At 42.0% G+C, this 10,000-nt stretch overlaps 1 protein-coding gene across 1 annotated transcript in view; it reads right to left on the bottom strand.

Annotated features, from left to right (window-relative positions):
* Positions 1-10,000, bottom strand: part of LOC113800458 (uncharacterized) — a gene marked incomplete in the record, with an annotated part of 56,308 nt that overhangs the window by 19,515 nt on the left and 26,793 nt on the right. The window contains 1 exon segment of the mRNA XM_070128939.1: positions 3,999-6,747. Within this exon segment, the coding sequence (XP_069985040.1) occupies positions 3,999-6,463 (2,465 nt within the window).

Genomic DNA, 10,000 nt, shown 5'->3' with positions numbered 1-10,000 from the left:
ATACTTAAGATTTTTCTGAAAGCTCTACTGTTGCAATTATATGAACCTAAAATAGAGAAAATACCACTCTCATTAACAGATTTTTTCCCCTTCATCCTTCTTCCCTTCCTTCACTGCCTTTCTCCTCATGGCTTCATTCTTCCTTATTTTTGATATCCAAATACAATTTCTCAAAATACTACTTACTGCAATTCACTTCTTTAGCTACATGCAATACATTTAACTTCATTACAGTCAATATAGTAAATGGTTTCAACTGACAAATAAGTGCACTTCCATTCTATGATTAAAATTAGGAAATGCGTGTGGATGAAACTGACCTGTAAAGTTTATCAAAGGTGGTCAACTTTTCTGATATAGTGATGCTGATGTCACCCTCATGGCAGTACACAAATTTCCCATTTTCTGTACCAATTAAGTGCATTTTGTGACTTATTATCACAGACCTCATCCACAGATCCCATTGGGTGTTGGGATGAGTGTTGATGAAATCATAAATAAGAAACTACAGACTCATATCCACACAAATGTGCTTGCCAGAGGGTAAATTTTTGTTCTGTGTCCAGAGGATTACAGGGAAGTTGAGGTTGGGACTCAGTATAGGGCATTTTACTTTGACAATAAGCACAGTCATTTTCATGGTTTGCCTGTGGTTTCTCCACTTATGATGTCATATTCTCCTGTACCTGCCTTGGATTGATTTGGAAACTATGTTTGCCCATGCAGGAACTATTCATCAAGCTGCTAAAGAACTTTCAAAAATTTCTCTTATTCGTGTCATTTATTCAAAATCATGATCATGCACATAATATTTTCAATAAATGAATAAAACTGGGAATGTTCAATGTTTGAAAATAAATGTGCTAGACATCTAAGGTCATATAGCACTATGGTAAAGTATTGAGTCGGAAAGGGCAAAGAAGAGTTATAGATTATGATAAAATGTGTTAGATGTCAAAGGTTTAAGAACGTTATAGGATAATATGGTAGTGAAAAGGGGGATAGGGGAGCAAGTGAGCTAGAGCAGTTAGTATAAAGGGGAGGGTAGGGCAACTGAGTGAATTATAGTGTATCTGTCACTGGAGAATGTATAGGAAAAATGTTCAAGGAAGAATAGAGATAGCTGTTGAAGAGTAAGAGAAAAATCTGGGGAGAGGGGATGGTGTTAAATATCAAAGATTAGAAGGTGTTACAGGAAAGTATGGTAATGAAAAGGGGAAAGGAGGGAAGTAAATGAACTAGAGCAGTGATTAATAAATGGGAAAGGTTAAGGAGGTAGATCGATTAAATGAATTGTACTGTATCTGTGACTGGGGAAGAAATAGGGATAATAGGTGATAATGTTATATATAGTTGTATTAGTAGTAGGGGATTAGGTATCAGGGGGTTGATACAAAAGATCAGGAATAGGTGAAGGAGTAGTGTCTGGGGGTTCGATAGGGACAGTGGGGTCTGGGGAAGGATATTGTGATAAAAGAGATTCACGTGTATATCCAGGAGGGAGTGGGAGGGATAGTAGGGAAGGATGGGGTTTTGGGGGGAGGTTCAGTTTGGGTGGTATGGGCAGTTTGGGTGGTTGAGAGGATGAGGCATCTTGGGATGGGGTTGGGGGAACATAAGGGGGCAGAGCAATTGAGTGAATTGCAGTGTATCTGTGACTAGGGAACACTGATCAAGGAAAACAGAGGTGGCTGTTGGATAACTAGGAGAAGAATCCAGGGGTTGAGAAAGAGAGACTGGGGAAGGTGGTGAAGCACGAGGAAAAATGTTTGGAGAGAAGGGGTCTGGAGAAGGACACTGTTGTGATAGAGAGGATTCGTGTGAGTATTCAAGTGGTAGAGAGGGTGGGGTATGTTGGGAGGGTGTAGGAGGATGGGGGGTGGAGGGAACTTGGGAAGGAGGAGGATGAATATCTGCAAATACTTTAAATGTAGCAGGAGTAGGAACAGAGGGACTGGGGGGTGGATGAGGGAGCGGAGTGCTCCCTTGGGTCATCTTTAGGAAGTTTCGGATGTCTTCAAGGGTTTCTGAAGGGGAATTTGATATAGAGGACTGAGAAACAAAGGTTCTCTTTTAAGGAGTAGAAGAGGAGATGGATATCTGAGGAACAGATGAAGAGGAAGGTGTGAGAGAGAGTGTAGTAGGAGAGTGTGGAGTGGAACGTTTAGGTTGTCTGGTATAACAACTAAAGTGAGGAGGAGGGGTAGGTATCCAGGAAGTGGTAGAGATTGGAGTATCTGGATTTAGGATGGAAAATGGATTTGACTGGTGGATAGGGTGAGTAGAGATAGGACATAGGTTTTGGGTATTGGGAAAAGATACCTGGGGGGATGCAGAAATATCTTGTGTAGATGGTGAGGGAGCTGAGCGCAGGACTGTTTTGGAATAAGTTGAGAGAGAAAAACCTCATCGTCGTGCTTCCTGTCTGGCCTCTCATAGAGTGAGGCCAGACAGGACTGCTACCTCACATTCAAACTTATAGGCAGGGCAGCTCCTATAAAACACATTATGGGAGTCTCAAAAATTGGCACATGTATGTGACTGAGCAGGGCAATTTGAACAGACATGACCAGGTTGGGCACATAAAGGGCATCGGGCTGTGGAGCGACAATGTTTGGCTGGGTGGCCAAAATGCCAACATTTTTGACATTGACGAGGAACGGCTTGATTTTGTCAGACATGATAAGACAGTCCACCAATATAAACCTCATGGGGGAGGTCTTGTCTATGGAAGCTAATCTTGGCAATATTGACATGAGATTTATGTTAGCCTCTAGGAGGAAGAGTGTAACACTGTACTGCTACTGCATCATATTCATCAAGGCAAGAAAGTAGCTCATTTTCACAGTCTGAGCAGTCCTTGTTATACATGGCACAAGCATTTGGGGGAATAGAAACAGTTCCAGTACAAGTATTAAGAGTTGGGTGAGGTTTGGCAGGAATGGGTTTTCCAGTAAGGTCAGTTAGGGCAGATAGTGCACGAGCTTGAGCTTCAGATGTAACCGTGACAAGGCATGAACGATCAAAGTGACTGCAAAAGGTAACCTTGACTACTTGTTTCTGGAGGCACTGCTGCAAGAGAAGGGTATTCTCAGAATAGGAGGCTGAGGGGGGAATCATAAAGAATCGATCCCACTTGGCTGGGCCAAATAGAGTACCCAGAAGGTTTGCAGAGGTAGAGGTAGTAGAAGGACGAGGGCGAGAGGAAGATGGGGTGGTGTGGAGTGGAGTAGTTCTGCAGGGGGGAGGACAATAAGGATGAAGAGTAGTAATGAGGGAAGAGGGGGTTGACATTGAAGAGGGTCATGCAGTAGGGGATGAAGAGGAGAATATTGGGGATGAGGAAAAGGTATTTTCCAGGTGTTGAGTAATAACCTGAATGTTTTTTTCAGAATGGTTAGAGTTGTTCGTAAGCGTCGAAGAGGGGGTATTTGCATCAGTGGTCGGAGCCGTGGTCAAAGGAGGGGCAGGGGTCGGAAAACCATCAAAATCAAATTCAGATAGGCTATTTGATGAAGGCGCAAGCCTAAATGCCTCTATCAAGAGTAAGGAATCTTCATTAATGGCCATGGTGAGCCTGAATAAACTGAGGAAAAGAAATGGTCTACCCCTTATGGACCCCATAAGGGGTAAGGGCTAAGTAATTAACCATGGGAATACTGTGCCCATGGCTCCCGGAGGCCGTTCGTGACTGACAAAAAGCCAGCCTTTCATCCTTTCAGCACGGCCCTCACACCTTAGGAATAGGATAGAAGGGAGTAAAGAAGATACAGAAGAGGAAAGAAGAGAAGAAAGGATCAAGCAAAATTAGTTGAGGCAAGGGCTGAGGCCCAAGGTAGGGGTAATCCTCTACATTGGGTCTCAGTCCCTGTCTCCTAAGCCCTCCCACGACGAGAACGAGCTAGGTTTTGGGAGGGATAAAACAGGGAAATTAAAATAAAATTAGTTTGGATTTCAGTAAACCTTCAAGATATCTCACACATAAAAATCATACATACCCTGATTGACTTGGAAGAGGTTTTATATATTCAAGAATCTCATCTGATGTTTCTGCTTCTGGGTGCTGCCACTGATAGTGCAAGTTCAACTGGATTTCGCAATTGGTAGAAGCAACCTGCTGAAGCATTTCTTTCAAGTAGGGAACAGAATTAGGGTTTTTCTCAATCAAGAAATCAACTTGTCTGACTGGGACGTTTGGAAATAGCACCAGTGCACTTTTCAGGTGTCCATCTCGAACACTCCATCTGTGTGTAGGCATGAACTGAACTACTTCTTCCATTATTACTGGGGCACAGTCTGCCTCTGCTAAAATGTCCAACCACTGCTCAGAATCCTTCACTCCAGATTTGTTTAATAAGCCAACTAATTCTTTTGCATGTTTTTGCAATGTATTTTCTCCATCATTTTTTAGCAGTCCTATCAAATGAATGAGAACATTCTGATATTTGTTTATCTGTAGAGACAAAGGATCATCCCTGTGAAGGTCTTCCAAGATGGACAAAATTTGTTTTGGTTTTGATATTGATGTAATCAAAATATTCTCTGATGCAGACACTATTTCTGATGATATTTTTGATGAAATGTTATTTTTTGCAAGAACTTTTATAATTCCATTTCTCACATTCTCCAATAAATCCTTGTCTTCCTTTTGAGTAATTACAGCAATTATTGCCTGTGCTGCATAAAAATCCTGTAGTCCTTTATGTGGAAAGGAAAACTCTTCTCTATAAATTTTACCTGTCCAAGACTTTGAAATGGTAAAAAATCCTGATAAAACTTCAGTTGAAGGCAATCTTAAGCTTTTGCATTTATTCTTGAGGACTTCAGTGCTCACAGTGCTTAGGAGGATTGAATTCTGACACAATGCCAGAAGACTTTCCTGATACATCATTTCAAGAAAATGTTCACACTTAATTGTAATTTCCTCAGGATCAATGTACTGTAGATTAGACTGAAGTCTAGCTATAAGCTTCTTCTTTGTCAGCTGCAAAATCTCCATGTAAAGATTTGTAGCTGAACGTAACTGACCAAATGTCTCTGCTGAGAACATCCAAAGGTATGTCAAGAACACTAGATTTAGTGGGAGCCGAAAATGTTCTGAAATCTGTGATGTGGATTGAATATAATTCAATAGTTCTTTGAGATCCTGTTGACTGTTTTCTCCACATTTCAACTGTTCATGGTATCTGGCAATAAATTTAGACTGTTCTTCTACAGGGATACCAACAATTTTCAAGTGAATTACTGAAGTTTCCTCAGGAAGCAATCGATGAAACTGCTCTACACTCTGGGGTCTAGTTGTACATAACAATCTAATGTTAGGATTCCTCTCTATGATGTGCTTCTGTAATATCTCTCTGAGAAGTTTCAGGGATGCATTATTTGCTTCATCTAAACCATCAATGACAAAAAGCACTTTAGACATTAGCACTGATCTTATCAAGTCTTCTTCTTTCATTCGTCCAGAAGTCTTTTGGAAAAGGAGTAATAATAGGCCTAAGAAACCTGAAACATGGGGATTGCGACACTGAAAATGAAGCAAAAGCTCAAAATCTTGAAGGCAGCTAATCTTTCCACCCTCTGTACACCAATCAGCAAGGAGGAGTGAGGTAACAGTGCTCTTTCCAGAACCAGCTACTCCTTCTAGAATGATGACTTGTGGAATTTCTCCATTCTTTTTTAACTCTAAAAGATTCTCTAATCTTGGTTCTTCTCTAATACTATCAGCAGAATCTTGAACTAGCTCAAGCTTTGTAAAAACTGAGGTGACTTTAGGTCTCTTATTTTTCCATAATAAAAAACTAGGATCCACTTCCGTGTAAGAATTATAATGTTCCCTCAATTCTTTCCTACCTTCAGTAACCAAAATTTTTCTGAGTTCTTTTCTCTGAGTTGCTAATGCCTTTGTGAATCGGTCAGACTTATCCCGGATTCTGTTGATCACTTTGTTCAGTTCATTCTCTATCGAGGTAACTTCAGAATGATTAACATTGAATCTTTTGCTTGCCAACTGTAATGTCTTCAGAAATAAGAGCCTTAAACCTTCAATCTTGCTGATCATTTCCTGCACATCTATATCAGTAGTTGTGCCATGAGCAAGAGAATTCCTCTGATCTTTAATCTGATAGATAAAATACTCCAGAGTATCACTTGGCTTGGTCCATACATCCTCCTCCACTGCAACATTACTGCATGCTGCCCGGATGCATTGGTAGAGTAATGAAATGTCATAGGATGCTCCACTAGGATCACCTTCAATCTTTTCCCTCTGTGTACTATGAAAGCGAGTTTTGTACATTTTACTTGTCATACCTTTGGATAAAAGGTATTCTTTCAAAGGAACATGCAATGGTTTGGCACATCCCCATATATAGACCTTATACAACACCTTCTTGCCACCATTAAGCATAACAGCAGTAACACACAAAAAGTTGGTACTTTCTTCATCTAAAGGTTTCCCCATGTTTTTAGGATGCTTTAAGTCCACTTGTCCTTATTACAGTTTAGATTTCTTGGATGCTCTACAACTGCTCTTTCAGAGGCATTTGCTGCAGTTGAAAAGGTGAGATTAGATCAGTGGCTGACATTGAAAAAATGAGCACAAACTTAAATATCAATGCACTTTCATATTTCTTCAATCATTTTCATATTGATAATATAACAGTGTTATTAGTGATTACTTCTTCACTTTTCAAATGATAAGATTTTTCTTCAATTCTTCATGTTCCTCTTATTACTGCAGTATATCTGGTGGGGAAATAAAGAACATATATAGTATTTCTACATAGCAACATACCTAAAAGCATGAATTATTTCAATATAAATTTTGCATAATGTCATTCTAAGTCTTCTAAAATAAGACACCTTTGTTATAACTTAAAAGTAGTTATTATCCATAATAGGTTGGAGTATAAAGCCTTCCTTATACTATGGTATTCTCACAAACACTTGTATCACACTACTTCTTATTTTTCTGCATTCAGAAAAACAAACATCAAACCTACATCAGATTGAGGGTAAAGGAAGAAATCTGTGATAAAACAAACCACTGCCTGGATATACTATATTCTAAAATCTGCAGCAGAGTTATCATATCATCATCATCATCCGGAGCTAACGCCAACGGGGACGCATAGCCGCGTCCACCTTCTCCTTCCACCTTTTGGGATCCCACATGGCAAGTCCCCAGGCAGGGGACTTGCTCTTCCCGACAGGTTTGATTGATCTGCCCAAGCCACGTCCTCCTAGGTTGTCCCACAGGCCTCCTCCACCCAGGGTTGTCTCTTACAGAGACAACCTGATGAGCAGGATCAGCCTGTGGAAAGCGAGCCAGGTGGCCATATAGCCTAAGCTGGCGATCCCGGATTGTGCAGGTAATATGTCCTGTGCCAGTCTCACGGTGCAGCTGTTGGTTAGACACATGGTCCCGCCAACAGTACCCCATGATCCAGCGCAAGGACCTATTATAAAAGGCGTCAAGACGAGACTCCAGTGCACTGGATAATGTCCAGGTTTCACTACTGTAGAGCAAAACTGGCATTACCATGGCCCTGAAAACCTGTAGCTTGGTCCTTCTGCACAGGTACCGGCATCTCCAAATACTCTTGTTGAGAGAGTTCATGCTGCCAGGCCAATCTGTCTGCTGACTTCCTGGTCTGACAGCCCAGAGTTATGAACTGCACTACCAAGGTATGTAAAGCTCTCTGTGACTTCAATGTCCTCGCCGCAAGCACGTACCAACTGAACAGGTTCTCCTAGCAAGTCCCCAAAGTCCTGGATCTTGGTCTTGGTCCAGGAGACCTCTAGACCCAAGGGCTTTGCTTCATTACTAAATGCATCGAGGGCCACCACTATGTTTTCCAAAGACTCAGATAGAATCGCAACATCATCGGCAAAGTCAAGGTCTGTAACCTTAATATTACCCAGTGTTGCTCCACAATGACTTTGAACAGTAGCTCTGCCTAGTATCCAGTCCATACAAGTATAGAAAAGGGTTGGTGCAAGAACACAGCCTTGCCTCACTCCTGAACTGACAGGAAAGAAGCTCGACAGGCCCCCACCACACTTTACAGCACTTTCAGTACCAGTATATAGGTTTGCTATTAGTTCAATAATCCTTGCTAGAATTCCTCTCAGTCTCAGGATCTCCCAGAGTGATTCCCGATGCACTGTTTTGAACGCCTTCTTGAGGTCGATGTTGGCTGCAAGCAACCCACGTCCGAACTCACAACGACGCTCTACAATGACTCGAAGCGCAAGGATACGGTTTATTGTGGACTTACCAGGAGTGAATCCGGATTGCTCTGGCCTCTGATGCCTTAATAGATGGTCTCTGATATGCCTCAGAAGGATGCGGGCAAGAACCTTGCCTGGTACACTGAGCAGTGTGATGCCGCGGTGATTGCTGCAATCCCATCGGTCGCCCTTCCCCTTCCAGAGAGGGATGACCACACCCCTCAACAGGTCAGAGGGAATGGTACAGGACTGCCAAATGGCAGCCAGGACAGCATGCAATCCCCACGCCATAGGTTCACCACCAGCCTTTAACAGTTCAGCTGGGATGCCGCAAATACCCGCTGCTTTACCACTCATCAGCTTGGAGATCGCCTCCCTAACCTCAGCTAGGGAGGGAGGGTCCTCGCTAATGGGTGGATCCAGCAGCAGAATCACGGCACTACCCACATCCAAGTTAACTGCTGGAGGGTCAACCTGACACAACTACTCAGGGTACTCAGCCCAACGCTCCCTCACTGCAACAGGATCTGAGACGATCTGGCCACCCACTAAGCGAACTGCAGTTACCTGTGAAGAGGGCTTGGAGTTCAGTTTTCTAAGGGCTTGGTATGCAGGAAGAAGGTCATTTACTAAGAAATGGCCTTCGACCTCCTCAGCAAGATTCCTAATAAACTGTTCCTTGTCCCTTCTTAACAGAGACCGAGTTCTGCGCACCTGAGAACGGTGCAAATCCCGATCCCCTGCCAGACAAGCTGCATGGCAAGCATCAGTGGCTTCCAGTGTCTCCTGAGAGATTGAATTCTGTCTTGCTCTCGGGCGTTCTCTAATTGATTCTTGGGCTGCATCAAGTGTTTCTTGCTTGAAGGTGTCCCACAGAAGTACAGGGTCCGTCAGACTGTCGATCAGAGATTGTCTCAGCAAACCTCTGAGCACACTCCCTCTCCTTCAGCCTGTCCAGATGAAACACCCTAGGGTGATCATTGGACCGCTGGGGAGTTTTGAAGTGTACCCGGAGGGTAGCCACAATCAATCTATGGTCAGTACCACAGAACTCAGCACTCCTATACACCCTGCAGTTCTGGAGGATCCTCCAACAAGTGCTAAGGAGAATGTGGTCGATCTCCTTGGCTGCATTACCCGCATTGCTGTACCATGTCCAACGATGTGGGTCTGGACGCTGGTACCAGGAGCCAGAAATCCTTAATTTCTGGGATCTAGCAAAATCCCGGAAAAGGAGGGAATTCTCACTGCCAGTATCAGCTCCCGAACCATGGAGACCGACAGACATCTCATAGCCAGCTTGATCACAGCCAGGTCAAAATTTTGAATACCTTTCTTGGAATCCAACATATGTGTAGGAATATGAAACCTATATACTGATTTGAAAGTGCTGTAAAGTGATGGGATCCTGTTGAGCTTCTTCCCTGTTATTTCAAGAGTTTCAAAATGCTATGGCAAGCTCTCCCTTTAACATATCACATAGCCTACTCCCTATCACAAAAGTGTACACAAACATCAATCTATAAAAGCATTTGTAGACAACTAAAATGTTTAGTAAAAAGCTATTGGAGGCATACTCATGTTCTATCTATCTATCTATCTATCTATCTATCTATCTATATATATATATGTATACATATATATACATATATATATATACATATATATATATATATATATATATATATATATATAATATATAATATGTAATATATATATATATATATATATATATATATATATATATATAAAATATATATATATA

Source organism: Penaeus vannamei, chromosome 13 (assembly GCF_042767895.1).
Source record: "Penaeus vannamei isolate JL-2024 chromosome 13, ASM4276789v1, whole genome shotgun sequence".
NCBI lineage: Eukaryota > Metazoa > Arthropoda > Malacostraca > Decapoda > Penaeidae > Penaeus > Penaeus vannamei.
The sequence above is the reverse complement of the archived record's forward strand: the minus strand, read 5'-3'. Positions and strand labels throughout refer to the sequence as shown.